The sequence below is a fragment of the Trachypithecus francoisi genome, unplaced genomic scaffold (assembly GCF_009764315.1).
Source record: "Trachypithecus francoisi isolate TF-2019V2 unplaced genomic scaffold, Tfra_2.0 Lachesis_group10, whole genome shotgun sequence".
NCBI lineage: Eukaryota > Metazoa > Chordata > Mammalia > Primates > Cercopithecidae > Trachypithecus > Trachypithecus francoisi.
Genome location: NW_022681455.1, coordinates 61,355,076 through 61,376,080, shown reverse-complemented (window position 1 = coordinate 61,376,080; position 21,005 = coordinate 61,355,076). Strand labels below are relative to the sequence as shown.

General features: G+C 34.9%; 1 protein-coding gene across 2 annotated transcripts in view; it reads left to right on the top strand.

Annotated features, from left to right (window-relative positions):
• Window positions 1-21,005, top strand: part of EYS (eyes shut homolog) — a 2,089,174-nt gene that overhangs the window by 1,351,341 nt on the left and 716,828 nt on the right. For both annotated transcript variants that reach the window (XM_033217548.1, XM_033217547.1), the window contains 2 exons: window positions 16,863-17,053; window positions 20,030-20,121. In XM_033217548.1, coding sequence (XP_033073439.1) covers window positions 16,863-17,053; window positions 20,030-20,121 — 283 coding nt within the window. The remainder of the gene's footprint in view (window positions 1-16,862; window positions 17,054-20,029; window positions 20,122-21,005) is intronic.

Genomic DNA, 21,005 nt, shown 5'->3' with positions numbered 1-21,005 from the left:
TAATATAGGGACCTGGCATTGAAACAATGGGCTCCACCCAAAATTTGAATAAAAGTCATTGAGGAAAGAGTCCTGGCACAACAGAAAATCCCCTGAGTCACTAGTTTTTTGGGTTTTGTCTTTTTTTTTTTTTTTCCTGGATATTACTTGATCAGGAGATGTGATGGTTAATATTGAGTGTCAACTTGATTGGATTGAAGGATGCAAAGTATTGTTCTTGGGTGTGTCTGTGAGGGTGTTGCCAAAGGAAATTAACATTTGAGTCAGTGGACTGTGAGAGACAGACCCACCCTCAATTTGGGTCAGCTGCCAGTGCAGCTAGAATAAATCAGGCAGAAGAAAGTGGAATGACCAGACTTGCTCAGTCTTCCAGCATTCATCTTTTTCCCCATGCTGGCTGCTTCCTGCCCTCAAACATCAGACTCAGCTCTTGGATTCTTGGACTTACTCCAGTGATTTTCCAGGGGCTTTCGGGCCTTTAGCCACAGACTGCCGGCTGCACTACTTTTGAGGTTTGGGGACTCAGACTGGCTTCTTGCTCCTCAGCTTTCAGATAGCCTATTGTGGTACTTCACCTTGTGGCAGTGAGTTAATTCTCCTAATAAAATCCCCTTCAAATATAAGTATATCCTATTGGTTCTCTATCTTTAGAGACTCCTAATACACGAGATGAAAGGTTTAAGAAAAAATAAGGATTCCCCAGTGTTCTTATACTCTCATTTAACTGCAGAAATACATTTTTCTCATCATATTGTTATGCCCAGACCCACGATGACCCAAAAGCAACCACCAGAGTCCAGAGTCAAAGCCAAGCGGCAGGGTTCGCTTTATTTCGAGTTCGAACTCGGATCTCTCCTGCTAGACACCAGTTCCTAGGGAGAGACCCCAGGCTCGGTGTTTCAGCCGTTTTTATAGACAGGCACAAACAAGTTACAGAGAAACAGGGGATTTTTACAGTTGTAAGTTTACAATTGGCTGACATTTAAAGTTATACATTAGTCAGTTGTTCATTGGTTCCCGCTCTTTGGTTACACCATAACGGCCGTTCCCGCCCTTTGGCCAGACCACAAACGGCCTTGACGCAGCTAGGGACTTTCCACATAACCTTGTTGTTTTAGCCTGTTTTCTGGCCGCCTCTGATCTCACAATATTACCTTTTAAATAGTGCATAGACTTTCAGCCTACTTATAAAACCCTGTATAGCCTATGGTATTCTTTATACATTCAACAACAGAAGAAGGAAAAGGAAAAAGAGTATACAAGTCATCTCAAAGATTAAATGTAAGTTAATTTCAAATTATTATGACCTTGCTATGAGTTTAATATTTATAAATTATTTTTTAAAAACATAATTCTAAAAAGCTAGCTTATGAAACATTTTGGAACTCACTGGTAAGTGGAGCAGTGTTTATACATTCACTAATACTAATTGTTATACCACTCTCTCGATCTGGAATTCGTATAAGGAACCACATTGGACACCTTAGAAATAAGTATTTTTAAAGTATTGCAAAGACTGTGTTTAACATAATAAGCAGTCTGTTCACACAGGATAAAACTGATGTTAAAAAAACATATGCCTTGATGAACAAAGCCCATTTCTAAGTTCCATGACTTTGATCAAATTACCTTCACAAAGCCTCGGTTATTTAGCATAAAAATACGGTGATCAGAGGATTTCCATGGAGGGGTGGAACAAGATGGTAGAGTAGTACTCTCCATAAGTTTTTACTAATATCTTTAGTAACCTGGAGAAATATGCAAATATTACATTAAAAAAAAAATCCCAGTTAAAAAAAAAAAAAAATCGGCAGGGCGCGGTGGCTCAAGCCTGTAATCCCAGCACTTTGGGAGGCCAAGACGGGCGGATCACGAGGTCAGGAGATGGAGACCATCCTGGCTAACATGGTGAAACCCCGTCCCTACTAAAAAATACAAAACACTAGCGGGGCGAGGTGGCGGGCGCCTGTAGTCCCAGCTACTCAGGAGGCTGAGGCAGGAGAATGGCGTAAACCCGGGAGGCGGAGCTTGCAGTGAGCTGAGATCCGGCCACTGCACTCCAGCCTGGGCGACAGAAGGAGACTCCGTCTCAAAAAAAAAAAAAATCAGAGATAATAAGAGGATGCTAAGAGCGTCAAGAGAAAAGAAGCAAATAAAATATAAGGGAGTTTCAACACATCTAGCTGCAGACTTTGCAGCCAAAACCTTATGGGCCAGGAGATTGTGGAATGATGGAGTCAAAGTGCTGAAGAAAAAGGAAAAAGACAAACTATTTACCAAGATTATTTTACCCATCAAAGCCAACTTTCAGAAATAAAGGAGAAATAAAGGCTTTTCTAACACACAAAGCCTGAGGGAGTTTATCACCTCCAGACTTGTTTTAGATGAAATGCTAAAGCTAGTTCTTCAAGCTAAAAAAATGGTACTAAGCAACACAAAAACATTTAGAAGTGTAAAACTGACTAGTACAAGTAAGTATACAGTCAAATTCAGAATATTATAGTACTGTGAGAGTGGCATGTAAATCACTTATATATCCATAGTCTAAAGGTTTGAAAAACCGTCAAAAATAATAGGTGCAATAATTTCTGAAGGTATATGTAATTTAAGAAAATGTAACTTGTAATATCATGAATTTACAATGTGGGGTGTAAATGGAATCAAAGTGTAGAGATTTATTCTTTCTGATCATAGTTATCTTGTCATTCATTAAAATTATTATAACTACAAAAATGTTTTATATAATAAGGCTCATGGTAACCACAAAGCAAAATCCTTTAGATACACACACACAAAATAAAAAGCAACAAGAAAGGATTTACAGAAAAGCTAGAAAACTGCAGTTATAAGTCCTCATCTATCAATAGTTACCTTGAATGTAAATGGAGTAAATTCTCCAGTCAAAAACATAGCATGACAAACACAGGGGGGAAAAGACCCAATTACGTGCTGCCTACAAGAGACTTATTTCACTTGTAAGGACCCATAGATTGAAAATGAAGAACTGAAAAAAGATATTTCAGAAAAATGGAAACCAAAAGAAAGAATACATGTACATATTTCAGATAACATGGATTTTAATTCAAAAATGACTTTAAAAAGACAAAGGATGTTACTATATTATGATAAAATGGTCAGTTCAACAAGAGGATATAACAATATATGCAGCAAGCAGCAGAGGATCTAAACACGTGAAGAAAATATCAATAGATATAAAGGGAGAAATAGACTGCAATATAATGATAGTAGGCAATTTCAATGCCTCACTCTTAGCAATGAACAGATTATCTAAACACAAAATCAGAAAAGGATCATGAAACTTAAATTACTTTCTAGAGCAAATGGACCTAAAGACACATATACAGAAAATTGTATTTAACATCTGCAGAGTACACATTTTTTTTCAACTAAACACAAAACATTCCCTAGGATAGATCATATGTAAGACCACAAAAATTATTAAAACTGTGAGAAGACTGCAATCATATCAAGTATCATTTTTGACCATGATGGTATAAAGTGTGAAATCAATAACACAAGAAATATTGGAAAATTAACAAATACATACAAATTAACATGCTTCTAAACAACTAAGAAGTTAATAAATAAATTGAAAGGAAGTTTAAAATTTTCTTAAGACAAACAAAAGTGCAAACACAGCATACAACCTATGGGTTACCTCAAAAACAGTTCTAAAGGGTAAGTTTATAGCAATAAACACATCAAAAAGGGTCATAAGAACATTGGCTTTACACACTTTTCAGACTGAAGTTAGAATGAATTGGGTAATGTATGTAAAAGTGCTATGTAAAGAGTAAAGGACAATGTAACATGCATTATTCTTATAAGTAAAATTTATAGCTTTAACAATTAAACAGTTAAAAATGTGAGCTGCTTTTATAATGATGGGAAATGAGAGCCTTTTATGTACCACAGTGGGCTTAGGGCTCCTTCCAGATCTGTTTAGTATGGTAATGCCATGTGCTTCAGACTCTTCCAAATATATGCTCAGAAAAATTTAGAGTACATGCCTGAAAAAAAAAAAAAAAAAAAAAAAACCCTTTATAAATGAAATATTTGTTGCAAATACTTTCTATTTTATTACAAGAAGAGGTTTTCTTCCCTAAATACAAACTGGAGCAAATTATAATATCTAGTGTTCTTATATAGTATAACACAGCAACCCTCTTATAGCCATGGTATTGATGAAAAAACAGAAATATTCAAGGAGGTTAAAATATTTCTCCAAGATTCCATATATGTAATTGATAAAGTACATAATTAAAGTCAAGAGGCCTAGCTAAAATTAGACCTGTTGTAACTACAGGCTTATAATAAATTATACCCTAGTTTTATGGATAAAGGTAAGGAAAGGTAAGGAAAGTGGAGAGGTGAAATGACTCACAAAGTAAGGTACCAAATTAATATTAAAACTAAGTCTTCTTGAAGTCAATCCATTTCAGCTATAACATTCTGATTCTTAATACATAAATGAAACCTTTTGTAGTTAGGTTAGGATGTTGTTAAATTCACAATTTTGTAGTTTGACATGGAATTTGAGTGATGGGTCAACTAAAACTCTTACAGAAATTTATGTTACCAAATTTGTTTAAAGAAGCTAAATAAAACTCTGGTATGAAAATCAGAAAGAGTATCATGAACGATGAAAATTCAGAGGCAATGCCAGTCGTCAACATAGATGCAAATATCCTAAACATAAATTATTAAAAATGAAATTCATATATGTACATAGCATCAGAACACTTGATTTATTCCTGGGATAAACAAGTGGTTTAATATTAAAATACCAAAGTTGTTCACAATATAATCATATCAGTAAGTGAACAAACATAATTAATTTTAAATTCTGCCAAAATTTCTAGCAAACTAAGAATAGAAGAAAAGTTTCTTAATGAGTTAAAGGGTATCACTTATAAAAGAACTGAAAATTTCATGTCCTTTGCAGGGAAATGGCTGAAGCTGGAAACCATCATTCTCAGTAAAATAACACAAGAACACAAAACCAAACACTGCATGTTCTCACTCGTAAGTGGGATTTGAAAAATGAGAACACATGGACACAGGGAAGGGAACATCACACACCAGGGCCTGTCTGGAGGGTGGGGCAAGGGGAGGGAGAGCATTAGGACAAATATGTAATGCATGTGGGGCTTAAAACCTAGATGATGGGTTGATAGGTGCAGCAAACCACCATGGTATGTCTACCTATGTAACATACCTGCAGATTCAGCACATATATCCCAGAACTTAAAGTAAAATAAAATAATAATAATAATAATAATAATAATGAAACAAGAGAACAGAAAATTTTAAACTCAAATGTGAAAACTTAAAAGCCTTACCTGAGAAATCAAAACAAGAAAAGTAATCTTATTGTCATTATTTCAGTTGAGTGTTGTTTCTGAAGGTTCTAGGCAGGGAATAAACTAATAAACTATTTTAAGAATTAGAAAAAAAAGAAAGGTCTCATTATTCACAGATGATATAATATTATTAAAAACAAAAGTAGTTGGATGTGGTGGCTCATGCCTGCCTATAATCTTAACACTTTGTGAGGCAGAGGCGGGAGGATTGCCTGAGCCCAAGAGTTCAACATCAGCCTGGGTGACATAGCGAGATCCTGTCTCCACAAACACAAAAATAAATAAAGATAGAAGAGTTCAACAAGATTGCTCAATATATAAATGAATTGCATGTCTATACATCAATACAATGAGTTAAATAGATGTTATAAAATATTTTAAAATGGCAACAAATTAATAAGATTTCTATAAGTTGAGAAAGTAAGCACATGATCTTTATGAAGAGAAATTATGCAACTACATTAAAAATGTTATAGAAGCTGTCATATAAGGGAGACATCTACTGCATCCACGCACAAGAAGATAAAGTATCACAAGGATATAAATTAGAGTTATCCCTACATATCTCTTTGTGGTGGGTGTTGGTTCCAAAACTCCCACACATACAAATACCAAAATCTGTGGATACTTAAGAAGTGCATTTGGCACTACAAAAATCCAGGAGAACCCCCACATATGAAAAGTGTACCCCACACAACCCTACATATAGATTTCTTATACCACAGGTATACATGTTGTATTTTTGATTGGTATTTGGTTGCACATACAGAACCCACCAATTGGGCGTAGAGAATGTATTTACTGAAAACAAAATTAACATATAAGTGGACCTGTACAGATCAAATTCATATTGTTGAAGGGTGAAGTGCACATATACATTTTCTGTAAAATAAAAGGAATTCAAACTAATTTCTAATGAGTTTTTATGTAATAAAATAATAATAGGATGCTTGCATATGTAGCGGATTTCAGTATTGATATAAAAGGGCACAGGGCAAAAATAAAGCAACACAACCCTGAAGAAGAAGAACAATATGCAGAACTTGACCTATCCTATATGAAATCTCATCATAAATCCAATTAACTCTGTGTTTGATTGGCTCAGGGTTGACAATCTGTCAAATGATATAGAATAATGAGCCCAGAAACAGATTCATATACATGGAAGAATGCTGCCTGACAGAGCTAGTAACACAGAATAATAAAGGAAGGATGACTTTTGTATGTCATCCTAGAATAATTGGTACTCTACATTGCAAGGCCAAAGGCAGGGGTGGAAGGATTCTATACAGAGTGAATACTAAACAGTTTTGTCATAGCCAACTGGTAACAAATGTTTTTAAGCAGGGGAGTGGCATGATTTGATTTTTATTTTAGAAAGTTACTTCCTATCCTTACACATTGCTATTAAATAATTTTTTTCCTAATCTCCTTTTAGTGGTGAAGAGAAATATTATGATTATAGATGTTTCGCCTCCCTTCAAAAAGATCATTGATTGCTTTCAGAAAAAAATAAAAATAAAAAAAAATTTAACCACTTGACTAGTCCTCCTGGAGATTTCCTTGTAATAATCTATTTTCATATAATCTGCCACTATTGCTTATATATTTCCTTTAGCCACATTGAGGAGTCTTTGCAAATCTTAAACTGTGTAGTCTAGCTTTTATTTCAGTATTATTAATTGTTTTGTAAACTTTTTTGGCATTTTATGATTAATAATTACTCTAAAATATGCTTTGTATAAATTAGTGACTTATGGTCAATGTACTAATGAATCTGTGGAAATCTATTAAAGAAACAAATATTTTATAACTTATTTTGAAACATTTTCATATAACTTTTTTTTATTATTATACTTTAAGTTCTAGGGTACATGCGCACAACGTGCAGGTTTGTTACATATGTATACATGTGCCATGTTGGTGTGCTGCATCCATTAACTCTTCATTTACATTAGGTATATGCTATCCCTCCCCACCCCACACAATAGGACCTGGTGTGTGATGTTCCCCTTCCTGTATCCAAGTGATCTCATTGTTCAATTCCCACCTACGAGTGAGAACACGTGGTATTTGGTTTTCTGTTCTTGTGATAGTCTGCTGAGATTGATGGTTTCCAGCTGCATCCATGTCCCTACAAAGGACACAAACTCATCCTTTTTTATGGCTGCATAGTATTCCATGGTGTATATGTGCCACATTTTCTTAATCCAGTCTGTCACAGATGGACATTTGGGTTGATTCCAAGTCTTTGCTATTGTGAATTGTGCCGCAATAAACATATGTGTGCATGTGTCTTTATAGCAGCATGACTTATAATCCTTTGGGTATATATCCAGTAATGGGATGACCTAGTCAAATGGTATTTTCTAGTTCTAGATCCTTGAGGAATCGCCACACTGTTTTCCACAATGGTTGAACTAGTTTACAGTCCCACCAACACTGTAAAAGTGTTCCTATTTCTCCACATCTTCTCCGGCACCTGTTGTTTCCTGATTTTTTAATGATTACAATTCTAACTGGTGTGAGATGGTATCTCATTGTGGTTTTGATTTGCATTTCTCTGATGGCGATGAGCATTTTTTCATGTGTCTGTTGGCTGTATGAATGTCTTCTTTTGAGAAATGTCTGTTCATATCCTTTGCCCACTTTTTGATAGGGTTGTTTGTTTTTTTCTTGTAAATTTGATTGAGTTCTTTTTTTTTTTTTTTTTTTTTTTTGAGACGGAGTCTCGCTCTGTCGCCCAGGCTGGAGTGCCGTGGCCGGATCTCAGCTCACTGCAAGCTCCGCCTCCCGGGTTTACGCCATTCTCTCGCCTCAGCCTCCCGAGTAGCTGGGACTACAGGCGCCCGCCATCTCGCCCGGCTAATTTTTTGTATATTTTAGTAGAGATGGGGTTTCACCGTGTTAGCCAGGATGGTCTCCATCTCCTGACCTCGTGATCCGCCCGTCTCGGCCTCCCAAAGTGCTGGGATTACAGGCTTGAGCCACCGCGCCCGGCCGATTGAGTTCTTTATAGGTTCTGGATATTAGCCTTTTGTCAGATGAGTAGATTGCAAAAATTTTCTCCCATTCTGTAGGTGGCCTGTTTACTCTGATGGTAGTTTCTTTTGCTGTGCAGAAGCTCTTTAGTTTCATTAGATCCCATTTGTCAATTTTGGCTTTTGTTGTCATTGCTTTTGGTGTTTTAGACATGAAGTCCTTGCCCATGCCTATGTCCTCAATGGTATTACCTAGGTTTTCTTCTAGGGTTTTTATGGGTTTTGGTCTAACATTGAAGTCTCTAATCCATCTTGAATTAATTTTCGTATAAGGATTAGGGAAAGAATCCAGTTTCAGCTTTCTACTTATGGTTAGCCAATTTTCCCAGCACCATTTATTAAATAGGGAATCCTTTCCCCATTTCTGGTTTTTGTCAGGTTTGTCAAAGATCAGATGGCTGTAGATGTGTGGTATTATTTCTTATATAGCATAAACCTTTACATTGCCAGGAAAAAAAATCAGAATTTCAGGAAGCATATGTAAAGCTTCTAATAAAACCTATCACATAGTAAACAAATAAATGCTAATTTTCCTACTGTATCCTGATCTGTTAGTGGGTATTAAACTAATTGGGACGACCTGAAATGGATTATGTAAAGTTGGATTTAAGGTGAATTAGACACAATTTGTAGAACACAGAAATATAAAGTATAAAATATGCAGAGATTTTGTAATGATAAAATTCAAGCTCTTCTTTACAGAAATAACACAAAGAGACCCAAGTTATAGACAGTAACTGTGGGTAATACACAGTTGCTAATCTGCTTACTGTTAGAATCAATAATCAAGATGTAATACAGGTTTCTTCATAAACAGGATAGTAACCCTTTCAATATTATATTTAAGTGTCATACATAAAGTTTTTTCTCAAACTAGTACTTCACTTAACAGAAAAAGTTGCAAATGTACGTGAGCAACCCCCATACACATATATTATAAATTTCCATTGTTATTTCTTAGATATTGTTTTCAAGAAACCTGGAGTAAGGGATCATTTCACATTTTGGTTGCAAAATGTTTTCTAACATTTATCTAATGATGCATACTGCAGAGAGCAATACATGATTACTCTTTCTTTGGGCAGTTACTCATGGGTTATACTATATTGGCAATAACTACCAGACATGGGACTAAATCATATATATCTTAAGCTATGCAATCACTACCGAGTAATTACCAAACTATCAAATTTATAGAAAATCCTAGCATTCAAATATTCTCTCATAATATTCCAACTTTCACGTTTAATCTTGTACAGAGAAACACTAACTATAAGAAAGACTTGGTTCCTAAAAATTGATATAGAATTTTATGATCTGCTAACCAAAACAAAAACAAACAACAAAAAAAGAAAAATGCCCCAAGCTAACATTCCTTTACACTTTAAAAATATATGTATTTGTTTTGTACAAAGGAATATATTGTCTTAGAGTAAATGTTCATAATTTAGCTGAGAGAAATATATTCATTTGTTTTATTTTGTTCTATATATACATATATACACACATATACTTCAGAGTTTCTATTATTCATTTCTTCTAAAATACATGTATTCTATTATTTTTCTATTCTATTAAAAAACCTCTCTTCGTTGCAGTAGAGAGGGAAGGGTCATTGATTCCTGATTTTTCTCTTACACAACTTTTAAGTTGTCCTTATTCTCATGCAATAGGAATGACTATTAGTATGCACTGCAAACTTAAATAATTACACATTTAAAAAAAATACTGGCAACTACCCGTCTAGCAACAACCATGTTTCAAGTAAATTTTTAAATGGCTAGACTCATCCATAAACTCAATATGAGTTTCTAGAAATAAAGGCAAGAGCTATTGCATATAAAGAGAAACAGAGGCAGGAAGTTGAAGTTGAAAGTTAATATCTTTAGCTTGGATATGTGACTGTGCATCTTAAGTCTATAATCTGACAATCAGATATAAGCCAGGAAATAATTCATGAATCTGGAGAAATACTGGAATTAGATGTTGAGGTTTTCCTCCTAACCGAATGCCAGTTTTGCACATTATGAACCCTGGTCCATAGCTCTCAGTGGGAGCTGAACCTGTCCTCATCTCCAGCAGACGGCTTCATTGGTCACCCAGTTCTAGCCACTTAACTTCTAGGAAAGGTTCTCTTTACCTTGAGAAAGTTCTTTCTTCCTCTTATGACAGAAGAACAGTTTTGGAAACGGAGTGACTGGCCATCACATTGGAATCAGGTATAAAGCAAGTCTCATATTAAAATTCGGCCTGTGAATATCAGAGTGGAGAGACAGAAGTAATCTAGGTATTTTATGAGAAGTCAGTAAAGCTTTTCCATAAACTTGCATCCATCTGAAAACCCACCCTATTCTTGAACTTCCTTTTATTTAAACTATTTTGTTTCTTTACTGCTGATACTATTTGGAATTATAATTTCTGGTTATTTGTACCAAAAGCATAAAAATTATAGGTATAATCATAATATGAATCCATACAATTCAGATAAAGTTTCTTCTATTTAGGAAGGTAAAAACTTAAGTACAGAAATTTATTGTTTAATTCTAGATAATAAAAATATATAGAATTATAATTTTACTTTAGCCCATTATTACTGAAAATAATCTCAGTATTTATGTTTTCTTCACAAAGCTATTCTGTGCTTGCTATAATCATTATTCTCATCCGTTTAAAATTTTTGCTGAGGGAAGTGTAAAATAAAATCTGTACTTACATATTTGAATAGAAAACACCACAAATATGATTGAAAACACTATGCAAAATAATCTTCCTGACTTTTTAAAATCTATATTTAACTATATAATTTTCCAAGCACATTTAAACAAAAGCAATTATATTTTCTATTAGATAGTGTGTTAGTCTGTTTTGTGTTGCTATCAAGAAATACCTGAGGCTGAGTAATTTACAAAAGAAAAAGGTTTAATTGGTTCATGGTTCTGCAGGCTGTATCAGCATAACACTAACATCTGCTCCGCTTCTGGTGAGGCCCTCAGGAATCATGGTGGAGGTGAAGGGGGAGGCAGGGTATCACATGGCAAAAGAGGAAACAACAGAGAGAGAGGAGGTACCACACTCTTTTAAACGGCCATATCGCATGTGAACTCGGAGTGAGAACTCACTCGTTACTGTGAGGATGGCACCAAGACATTCATGAAGGATCATCCCCAGTGATCCAAACACCTTCCACTAGGCCCCACCTCCAACATTGGGGATTACATTTAAATGTGAGATTTGGAGGGGACAAGCATCCAAGCTATAGTATGTGCTTTCAGATGCTTAACAGAATCATATATTGTGCTAGGTTCCTAGAATAGAATGATAAACCCAACATACTCTCAAGTACTTTACAATTGAGTGCATATATGAGTTTCCATACAGATAATTAGTCACACAATGAAAAAGCTACTGAATTTTTTAAAAATTAGTCTATAAAATACATATCTTAATAATATTAAGGAGTTTTTGAGTTTGTTGTTGTCAGTTAGGTAATATATTTCTTCCTAAAAGCTATAAATTAATATGAAAAGACTTCAAAATGTTGTGAAAAATGATATTAGATAAAAATTTTAAAAATAAGCTTTATTTCTCAACATAAACCTCATCAAAGTCGACACACTTTTACAAGCAATGATACCAGCCATTTAGTCCATCTCTAAGGAAATGAGTGTCCTGGGACTTTACCCATGTCAGTGCAGGCTTTTTACATTATTAACTGAAGGAAAATAAAGATTAAAAAAAAAAAAAAAGAAGTCAGAAAGAGGCAAATCAGAACTATAAGGTAAATGCCTAATGATTTTCTCCTGAAAATCTCACAAATTACCCATAATATTATGAGAGGAATAAGCAGGAGCATTGTCATGGTGGAGTAGTACTCTCTGGTGAAGCTTTCCTGGGCATTTTTCTGCTAGAGCTTTGACTAACTTTCTTAAAACACTGTAATAATAGGAATATGTTATCCTTCTTTGGCCCTCCAGAAGTCAAAAAGAAAAATGTCTTGAGCATCCCCCAGAAATCTTTTTTAATGACTCTATTAGTCCATTTTCATGCTACTGATAAGGTCATAACTGAGACTGGGCAGTTTACAAAAGAAAGAGTTTTATTGGACTTACAGTTCCACATGGCTGGGGAGGATTCACAATCATGGCAGAAGACAAGGAGGAGCAAGTCACATATTACGTAGATGGCAGCAGGCCAAGAGAGAGATTGTGCAGAGAAACTCTCGTTTTTAAAACCATCAGATCTTGGAAGACCCATTCATAATCACAAGAACAGCACGGAAAAGACTTGCCCCCAAATTCAATCATCTCTCACCAGGTCCCTCCTACAACATGTGGGAATTATGGGAGCTACAAGATGAGATTTGGGTGAGGACACAGAGCCAAATCTTCTCATTTCACACCTGGCCCCTCCCAAAACTCATATCTTCACATTTCAGAACCAACTGTGCCTTCCCAATAGTTTCCAAAGTCTCAACTCATTTGAGCATTAACTCAAAAGTCCACAGTCCAAAGACTCATTTGAGACAAGGCAAGTCCCTCCCTACTATGAGCCTGTAAAAGCAAAAGCAAGTTAGTTACTTCCTGGATACAATGGGGCAGGCATTGGGTAAATACAGCCATTCCAAATGGGAAAAATTGGCCAAAACCAAGTGGCTACAAGTCCCATGCAAGTCCGAAATCCAGCAGGGCAGTCAAATCTTAAAGCTCTAAAATGATCTCCTTTGACTCCATGTCTCATATCCAAGTCACGCTGGTGTAAGATGTGGGTTTCCATTGTCTTGGGTGGCTCCACCACTGTGGTTTTGCAGGGTACAGCCTCCCTCCTGGCTGCCTTCATGGGCTGGTGTTGAGTGTCTGTGGCTTTTCCAGGTGCACAGTGCAAGCTGTCAGTGGATCTACCATTCTGAGGTCTGGAGAATGGTTGCCTTCTTCTTACAGCTCCACTAGGCGGTGCCCCAGTAGGGACTCTGTGTTGGGGCTCCCACCCCACATTTCCCTTCTGCACTGTCCTAGCAGATGTTCTCCATGAGGACCTTGCCCCTACAGCAAACTTCTGCCTGGGCATCCAGATATTTCCATATATCTTCTGAAATCTAGGGGAGGGTTCCCAAACCTCAATTATTGACTTCTGTGAGCCTGCAGGCTCAACACCACATGGAAGCTTCCAAGGCTTGGGGTTTCCACCCTCTGAAGCAACGGCTCAAGCTGTACCTTGGCCCCTTTCAGTCATGGCTGGAACAGCTGGAACATAGGGCATCAAATCCCTAGACTGCACGCAGCAGACAGAACCTTAGCCTGGCCCACCAAACCACATTTTCCTTCTAGGGCTCAAGGCCTGTAATGAGAGGGGCTGCCATGAAGACCTCTGACATCCCTTGGAGATATTTTCCCCGTTATCTTGGGGGATTAACATTCAGCTTCTCATTACTTATGCAAAGATCAGCGGCAGGCTTTAATTTATCCTCAGAAAAATTTCTTTTCTATTGCATTGTCAGGGTGCAAATTTTCTTTTATACTTTTATACTCTGCTTTTATACTCTGCTTTCCTTATAAAACTGAATTATTTTAATAGCACACAATTCACCTCTTGAATGTTTTGTTTCTTAGAAATTTCTTCTGCCAGATATCCTAAATCATGTTTCTCAAGTACAAAGTTCTACAGTCTCTGGGGCAGGGGCAAAATACCTCCAGTCTCTTTTCTAAAACATAACAAGAGTCACCTTTGCTCCAGTTCCCAACAAATTCCTCATCTCCATCTTAGACCACCTCAGCCCAGGTTTCATTGTCCATATTTGGTCAAAGCCATTCAAAAAGACTCTAGGGAGTTCCAAACTTTCCCACATTTTCCTGTCTTCTTCTGAGCCCTCCAAACTGCTCCAACCTCTGCCTGGTTACCCAGTTCCAAAGTCGATTCCACATTCTCAGATATCTTTTCATAATCATGTTGGAAGGAAAGGAGAAGCAAGTCGCGTCTTACATGGATGGCAGCAGGCAGAGATAGCTTGTGCAGGGCAACTCCTGTTTTTGAAATCATCATATCTCATGAGACCCATTCACTCTTGCAAGAACAGAACAGGAAAAACCCTCTCTGTGATGCAATCATATCCCACTGAGTCCCTCCCACAACATATGGGAATTGTGGGAGCTGCAAAATGAGATTTGGGTGGGGACACAGAGCCAAACCATATCAATAATGTTTGATCTTAACTCGTCCACTTTTGCTCTGACTGGACTACTTTCACCTCTTGATAGCCATTCCTTTGATTGTATTTTGTCTTCAATATCATACTAGTGGAGCCATGTTTCATCTCCTGTTACAACTCTTCAAAGACATACTTCAAGATATTATTCTTATTTGTTTAAAATTTCAATTGAAAACTCTGTTCTTGTCTACAGCTGATCTGGGCACAACAGTTTTGACACCCATTGAGTGGAAAGTTTGCTCAACTTTAATTTTGCATTCAGAGTCGTGTAACCTGAATCAGTTGAGATGTCAATGCTGTTGACTATTGTTTTTACTGTTAATTATTGGTCCTCTTCAATTAGGGCATGATTATGATTAATTTTTACCTTGAAAATTGATATGGATGGCCAGCCACTAAGGATTTCATCTTCAAGATAGTCTTGTCCCTTCTTAAAACAATTTTTCACTTGTAAACTGTGAATTTCTTTGGGGCATTGTCCACATAAATTTTTGTAAAGCATCAGTGAGTTTACCATTCTTCCACCCAAGCTTCATCATAAATTTGATATTTGTTCTTGCTTCAATTTTAGCAGAATTCATGTTGTTCTGATAGGGGCTACTTTTAAACAGATATCTTATCCTTCTTAGTAACTCAAAATAGATTCTGTTCAGACATGTTATGATGAGTGAAATTCATCCATAGTTTTTAAATAATATATATTTTATGTGAACTTTTTGAAGATCCCTTGATCCCTTGTGTGTGATAGTTTTTTTTTTTTTTTTTTTTGGTCAATATTCGGTATATTCTTGTTGTAATGTTAATTTTTGAAATTATTTTATGCTCTTTCACAATTTGAACTTTAAATCAAACTGATATATGACTTTATTCTCAATTTGTTAAAATAAATGCCAGAAATCTTTTAAACAATTTCTTGTTGTTTAAAATGTTATTGTATTATGCTTTTAACATCACCATTGAAACTCTATATGGGGAAAAAAAAATGTCCCTATCATTTAACAACTGAAAAAATTAGAATGTCAAAATTGAAAAGACATTGTTATTTTTTCAGTCATTAATCTGTCCTTCACTAATGAACTCAGTCCTTGATTAAACACACACACAAACACACACACATATACACATGCTTTTATGTCTATGAAGTGCAAATGTTTCCTGGCAGTATTTTGAACCTCCTTCTTTCTAGTGAAAAAAATTAATTTGAGACTTAGCTGATTATTTCTTTAGAAATTGTTACAAGTTTGAAAACGTAGCAAAATGAGTAATTCTAAAAGTTCATTAAAAATTCAAAATAAAGACAGCACATATAGGATGTAAAATTTCTTGAAGTTTTAAAGTACGGAATCAAAAATGATTATTATCCTATGATAGACAGCAAACTAAAACTCACATGGTTTTATACATAATATTTTCTAGTAGTTATAAATAATACGTAATTCGAAAGTTTTAAAAGAGAAAGACAGCTTGAGTTGGGGAGGTCATGAAAATAGCAAAAGAAGAAAGGAACTGGAAGAAAGGGGATATTCACATCCATCGTTTCAGGAATCATTAGCCAAGAACAATCAATCCAGTATTTATCAAGCAAAAAAAAAATGATTTAATAATAACATAAAGTAGTTAACAACTTATTCAAAAATAAGCTAACTTGGTTTTGTTAATCACATATTTATAAATGTAAGAAATTTAATCGTGGAATATTTTGCTCAAAGTGTCTTCATTTTTTTCTGAAAATCTACAGCTAATTAGAATATCATTCAGAAGGTGAGAGAGAGTTGTTAAGAAACTCATATAACTTAGAGTGTTAATACAAAAGGTTAACAATTTCTATGCTTCTCAATCTCTAGCATTCCCTCATAAACCTCCCAAATCAAATTATTAACAATACTAATCATAATTTTGTATCAATATCATATATAAAGAAGAAATAAGTACATATTTAGAAAATGTGCCCTTTTCTGTTAACTTAAAACATAAAATGTAAGTTAAAGCAGTGTTGAAGAGTAATCATCTTGATTTCCTTGCCTGACAATGAGATTTCATCATGAAGCCATCAAATACAAAGAAATCAAGACACAACTGCTATGACTATTCCAAAGGAAATAAGTGCCTGGGCTTGAAAGAGGCAGGAAAGAGTCATGTATGAGCCATTAGAGAAAACATATGCTATGTTAATGTGAAATCTAAGTATTGAATATTTATTTCAAACTAAATTGTATTTTCTTTCTGACTCCACAGATTTCAGTTGTGTTTGCTATTATGGAGATTCCTATCTAGAATTTCAGAATGTGGTTTTACATCCACAAAATAACATCTCCCTAGAATTTCAGACCTTCAGCTCCTATGGACTCCTGCTCTATGTCAAACAAGACTCAAATTTAGTAGATGGATTTTTTATTCAATTGTTTATTGAAAATGGTACTTTAAAGGTAAGTTATTCAGTTCACTTAATTTTTTAAAAAATACAAAGTTGTAGTGAGCCGAGATCGCGCCACTGCACTCCAGCCTGAGCGACAGAGCGAGACTCCGTCTCAAAAAAAAAAAAAAAAAAAAAAAAAAAGCAAAGTTGTTCTAATTATGTGCTTTATTGGTTATTTTCAAAATAAAATTTAAACTTTATATTTTATACTGATAGCCAGGATGTGTCTTCCTCTACTTTTATAATTTCTTTCTACATATATATGAACCAACAACAAAGTATTTTTTTAAGCAAAAGAAAAAAAGATTTCATAATAATATAAAGTAGTTAACAACTTATTCAAAAAATAAGCTAACTGAGTTTCATTAATCACATATTTATAAATTTAAAAAATTTAATTGTCAGAGTATTTTGCTCAAAATGTTTCTAGTTTTTTGTGGAAAATATACCTAATTAGAATATCATTCAGAAGGCAAGAGAGAGTCATTAAGAGCTCATATAATATACAGAGAAAAATTTACACTCATACAGATAGATCAGTTTATAGATATTTAGATATTAATATTTCAAACAGTACATGATTTGAATTAACATTCATTGTCTTTTTTTCTACTTATTTTCAACTTTTCTTCTACTTCTTTATTGAATAGTTTCCCAATTTCTTAATTTCCCAATGATAATAATTTTTACTATTTTTATAACCTTACGAGCAGGTATAGTCTGGGAATCCCTAAGGAATCCCAAGATTTGTTTAGAGGGTCCTGAAGAGAAAACCTGCTTTCATAAGTTTTCTGTAGGCAAGGGGTGTTATTTGCCTTATTCACTTTTACTCTCATAAGTGTATAGCGGAGTTTTCCAGAGGCTACATGACATGCAATGATATCCTTGCTCTAATCGCTAACGTATCATTTTATTATGTATTTTTGTATCTTAAAAATGTCTGTTGTAATATTTAGCAGTGTAAATATTGATAGACACAACCCAGTTAACAAAAACTCCTTGGGGTTCTCAATAATTATTATGAATGCAAAGATACTGTGAGATCAAAAAGTTTGAGATTGCTGACTTTGCACTTGGTAAGCGTTAAAAGAACCATTCAAAAGTCCAAGATTACGAAGCTAATAACATTTTGAAACCAACTTTCATTTGAAAGTGCATACTCTTTTCCCAACATCATTCTACCTTAACAAATTGTCTCATATCCCTGCTCTGAATACCTGGTTTAGCGAAGTCATCCTAATCATCATTGCAATAACTAAGTACAATAAGGTAATTAACTCATGTAATTCTAATATATGAAACATAATAACTGCATTTGGTCTACCATCTCTTTTATGATGTGATTTAAGTGTACATGTTGTGAATTTCCATGAAAGGATGAATGAGTTATACTTTATTATTTAAATAGGCAAATTCTCTTAGTTTGATTTTCTTTAAATGTCCAAGTTTCTGAAGTAATATAATACATATACATATAGCACCATGGCACTCCAGCCTGGGAGAAGGAGCCAAAAAAAAGCTAGCCCTCATAGCCTTCTTATATGATTATGTCCCAGGTATAATTCTGTGTGTTCTACTTTGACTGACTTATTTGCCCACTTGTAATATTTACTTCACAATATTTATTCATTTACCAATTTAAACCACACAAAAGTTTACATTGCCCCATTTTACAAATGAATAGATTTTAGCACAAAACACATGTGAAGTCTCAAAACTCCTAAGTAACAGAGCTGAGATTTGAACTCTGATCATCTAACTGAAGACCAAATAACCTTAAATTTTCTTAAAATGGAGACTGACAAATTCCTACAACTAAGTAAATAACAGTAATTATTATAGACCTGTAAGTATATATCATTTCTTTTTCATAAAACCAAAGGGAAAGAAATTCTATACCTCTCTTCACTAATTAGTTTTATAGTTCCTAAATATCTTCATTGAACCTATTGTGAATTAATTTTTTTCTCATTTGATAGGGAAAGCAGTGGCTATCCATTAGTCTTAGTAATACATTATTTCATAAAATATTTTAACCTACAATCTTACAAGTGTTCAGTAATTTCTCCTAACGCTTCTTATTGGAGTTTTTAAAGTCAACTGACAATAAATAATCTTATAAAGGAAAGGAGTCTTTTGCAATGGCCAAATATCATAAAAAGTTAAAATACATAGCATTATCTTTATCTTTGGACTACATCTGAGAGTATTTGGGTATATCTACTTAAATACAGCCAGCTAGGGGCACATGTTATGAAACACAATGCAAGTGAGTTTCTTAACACATGTGGGTTATAGATCACTTTTAGATACAATAAAAACATTAAGACCCCTCTCTGGGAAAGAATAGACATGATATAATCAATATACATGTAGGCACATGCTTGCTAAGAAGCTTAATAAGCCACTGTAGCACATCCATGGATTTCCTGGGGATGCTTGGTTAATCATACCTGATATAGACATGACTTTTCCTCTGTAGATCACCACTTAATTGCCATTAGCAATAATTCTGCAAATGCCAGACACCCTGATATCTCCAAAAGCTTGGAATGAATGATTAGGTTTCACAATCTAAATTTTCCCTTCCTGTGACATTAATATTGTCCTCTAGATTGTATTAACCACTCTTTGCCTTGCTCAACTGCTGTTATGTAAGGAAGATTCCAAGAATATGTGCTTTCTACTAGTAGAGAATGTTGCCTTTCCCAACCACGTTCCTCAGAATACTGGAAAACAATCTGAATGTGTGTGTGTACATATATATACATGTGTATTTGTATCTATATAATACTCATATATTTGTGCATATTAATTATAGGACTTATTAGTTGTAAACCTTCAGTTATCACTTCTCTTTAAGTTTCAAACTTCATGTCTCTCCAAAGTGATGTAAAATATATTGATAAATTATAAAGTCCAGTGCAAATATAAGGTATTAACTTCATGCTGAAAAACTGAAGACAAACTTTTTTTTCCCCAACAGTACCACTTTTACTGTCCTGGTGAAGCAAAATTTAAAAGCATTAATACTGCTATTAGAGTGGACGACGGGCAAAATTATACACTGCTTATCAGGTAAGATAATTATTTATTTTCCACTTAATCTCATTAAGTAGCAAAGACTATTCCTCATAATATTGTCCTTGTCATTTCAAAATTGAGGTTATACGGATTAGTATTAACATGTACATGTGTATGAATTAACATCTGTTAAGCTTTTCTATATATTCTAAAAAATGTACTGAGAAAAGAATATTATAGGAATTACATTATCATTATTATTTGTTGTTGTTGTTGTTGTTGTTGTTGTTTTGAGACGGAGTCTCGCTCTGTCTCCCAGGCTGGAGTGCAGTGGAGCGATCTCGGCTCACTGCAAGCTCCGCCTCCCGGGTTCATGCCATTCTCCTGCCTCAGCCTCCTGAGTAGCTGGGACTACAGGCGCCCGCCACCACACCTGGCTAATTTTTTGTATTTTTAGTAGAAACGGGGTTTCACCATTCACAGAATGGTCTGGATCTCCTGACCTCGTGATCCGCACGCCTGGGTCTCCCAAAGTGCTGGGATTACAGGCGTGAGTCACCGCGCCTGGCGGGGATTATATTACCAATGAACTCACATAAGGAGATTTACAGAAGATCCATAAAAGCCTCATATTTTTCTCATAGGGCAGTTGTTAACACATAAACTAAACTGGTAATTTATTTTGATGAACAAAGTAAATTATATTCAGTGTAGAAAATGTGGCACTTCCAGAAAAGCATAAAGAAGGAAATTAAAATGGCCCACCACAATCCAGATCGAGTAATTAAGGTATATTATTAATATTTTCAAAAGCTGTGTTTGAAGGTGACCCTATCCCCAAATGCTCATGAACATCTGAAATAAATCAGTTTGCCAATCTGATAAGTAAACTTCTCCTTTTTCTCATTTGAATTTTAGTAAATTTTAATTTTTAATAC